Raw genomic sequence first — 2259 nt, 5'->3', positions numbered from 1 at the left:
ATAGTTTAGCCTTCAAAAATGGTATAGCTGCAAGACCAGCTTTCGGAACAAACTCGTGTCATGCCTGATTTGGAGGACGAGCAGTCTCAGCAAGTAGAGTTGTTAACCTCCATCATTCTAGAATATGTGGTGAGCGTCACGAGGTTGGACATGAATGTCCAGAAGAGATTTAACTTGGAGAGTAATTTGGGCATCATCGGTATTTCGGGGGCATGCCGACTATATGATACACCACGATGGGAGATGCGTGTGCGTTATGGAGGTCAAAGAACCCGATACTGAAAGCGATAGCGACGAAGAGGAGGATGAGTATGAACAAACATCGGAGCGCCAACTGGAATTGCGTAGGATGGAAACAGCATTGGCACAGGTTGTAGTTTCGATGGAAACTGCGAACACTCACACTTCACGAGGTGCGATGGGTATTGTAGCGAACTACTCGGGGTATATCTATTCAGCCTGGTGGCAGATGATAAGCAAACGATGACATTCTGAGCATCACCATCAAAATACATTCATGAAAGGGAATCATGGATTGTACTTGAATCTGAATTTGTTGCGGCAAAGACAACGTTGTAGTTTACGATTCGAGTGTTGTTCCTAATTCATTTTTGCCGCCCAGCGACTGTTTCGACTTGCAGCGGCTTGCTTCCTCCCCTGCATGTACTACAACATGAAGTTTGTGGTGTACCAGACGCAACAACATCGACAAGGAGCACGGAAATCCGTTCGAACCATACCCGTCACTGACCAACGCTGGTAAGTTCGCGGCTGATTGGGCATTGCTCAAGGACTAGTGGCTTATAGCCAATTTCATCACTGCCGAATCCGTTAATCCTGACTCAGGATTCCTGGGTGTTAGACGAACAGTTGGATGCTGCGAATGCCAGGCTGCGAAGCTTGAGACACTGTATATTATCACGGCCTAGAGTCTGATCAAATAAGGCTACTCGTTCCTTCATGATCTGGATTTACCGTGACATCCTAACCCAGAAAACTGAAAATGGTAGATTCCGATATGTCAGCATTCAGTTATGGGCGTAGAGGAAGCGGAAGGACAAACTAAACTCAAGCGATTAATATAAATTGGAAATGTTATACATGGTGTGACGCCATCTTCCTTTAGCAGACAGCCAAGCAATTGGTCCTTTTTCCTTTTAAGGCGAGGCTGTTCTGTCTCCAGTAAGGTCAGCCAGTAATTATCATGTCCCTGCCTCTAATATGCCAAGCTCGAAGTGATAAAGCGGTCATTCCTCAACATTCGAGCTACTATTCAAGACCAAAGCTTCATCACATAACCAGTCAGTCGCAACTATGACCGTGAACGTCCCAACCAAGACGCTGTCGAGTGGAGCCAAGATTCCGATGGTCGGATTGGGAGTGTACTTAGCCAAACCCGGTGGCGAGACGTACATCGCCGTGCTGTCGGCATTGAAACTAGGCTATCGACACATTGATACTGCCCAGTACTACGAGAACGAAGCCGACGTCGGTCGTGCCATCCGAGACTCGGGTATTCCTCGTGAAGAGGTGTTCGTGACGTCTAAGCTTTACATTGACAACTGGGGCCATAAACGAGCTCTGGCTGCCACGAAGGAGAGTAACGAGAAGCTCGGTCTGGGCTACATCGACCTCTTCCTGCTGCATGCACCTGGGGATTCCTCGCTGCGTGATGAGACGTGGCGTGCCCTTGAAGAGCTGCAAGAACAAGGAATTTTGAAGGACATTGGCGTCTCCAACTTCAGCGAGGCGCACCTGGAGAAGTTCTTGAAGACTGTGAAGGTCAAACCTTCTTTGAACCAAGTGGAACTCCATCCGTGGATGATGCGTCCGTCGCTGGTGAAGTACTGCAAAGAGCATGATATTCTGCTCCAAGCGTACTCGCCGTTGGCCAGAGCTCGCAAGATGGACAACCCGACGCTGCGTGAGATCGCGAACGACGTTGGTGCCAGTCCAGCTCAAGTGTTGGTGGCTTTCAGCTTGGCCAATGATTTCATCACGCTGCCCAAATCTGTGGACGCTAGACGACAGAAACCCAACCTTGATGGTGTGAACGTCAAGCTCACTTCTGAGCAAGTTGAGAAACTTGCAGCTCTTGACGAAAACCACTCTGTTAGCTCGGATCCCACGAAGGAACAAGCCGTCTAGCTTCGACTCTAGGCGTCTTGCTCAGAGATCATCTTTGATCTCACATCCCTACATTTTTACCACCGCGAAAGTTTTAACCTACAACTTGACTTTACTTTCCATCCATTCTAC

The 2259-nt window shown here is 48.4% G+C and overlaps 2 protein-coding genes across 2 annotated transcripts in view; both read left to right on the top strand.

The window, feature by feature from the left end:
- Positions 1–256: 256 nt before the first annotated feature.
- PPTG_21794 (hypothetical protein) lies at positions 257–487 on the top strand (the record flags this gene model as incomplete). Its single annotated transcript, XM_008899979.1, has 1 exon — positions 257–487. The coding sequence occupies one exon, from the start codon at positions 257–259 to the stop codon at positions 485–487; it is 231 nt and encodes a 76-aa protein (XP_008898227.1).
- An 827-nt stretch (positions 488–1314) lies between these two features.
- PPTG_21793 (hypothetical protein) overlaps positions 1315–2259 on the top strand; it is a gene marked incomplete at its 5' end in the record, with an annotated part of 3448 nt that continues 2503 nt past the window's right edge. Inside the window, 2 exons of the mRNA XM_008899978.1 lie at positions 1315–2112; positions 2141–2218. Of these exons, the coding sequence (XP_008898226.1) occupies positions 1315–2112; positions 2141–2218 (876 nt within the window). The remainder of the gene's footprint in view (positions 2113–2140; positions 2219–2259) is intronic.

Source organism: Phytophthora parasitica, assembly GCF_000247585.1.
Source record: "Phytophthora parasitica INRA-310 unplaced genomic scaffold supercont2.8, whole genome shotgun sequence".
Taxonomy (NCBI): domain Eukaryota; phylum Oomycota; class Peronosporomycetes; order Peronosporales; family Peronosporaceae; genus Phytophthora; species Phytophthora nicotianae.
The sequence above is the reverse complement of the archived record's forward strand: the minus strand, read 5'-3'. Positions and strand labels throughout refer to the sequence as shown.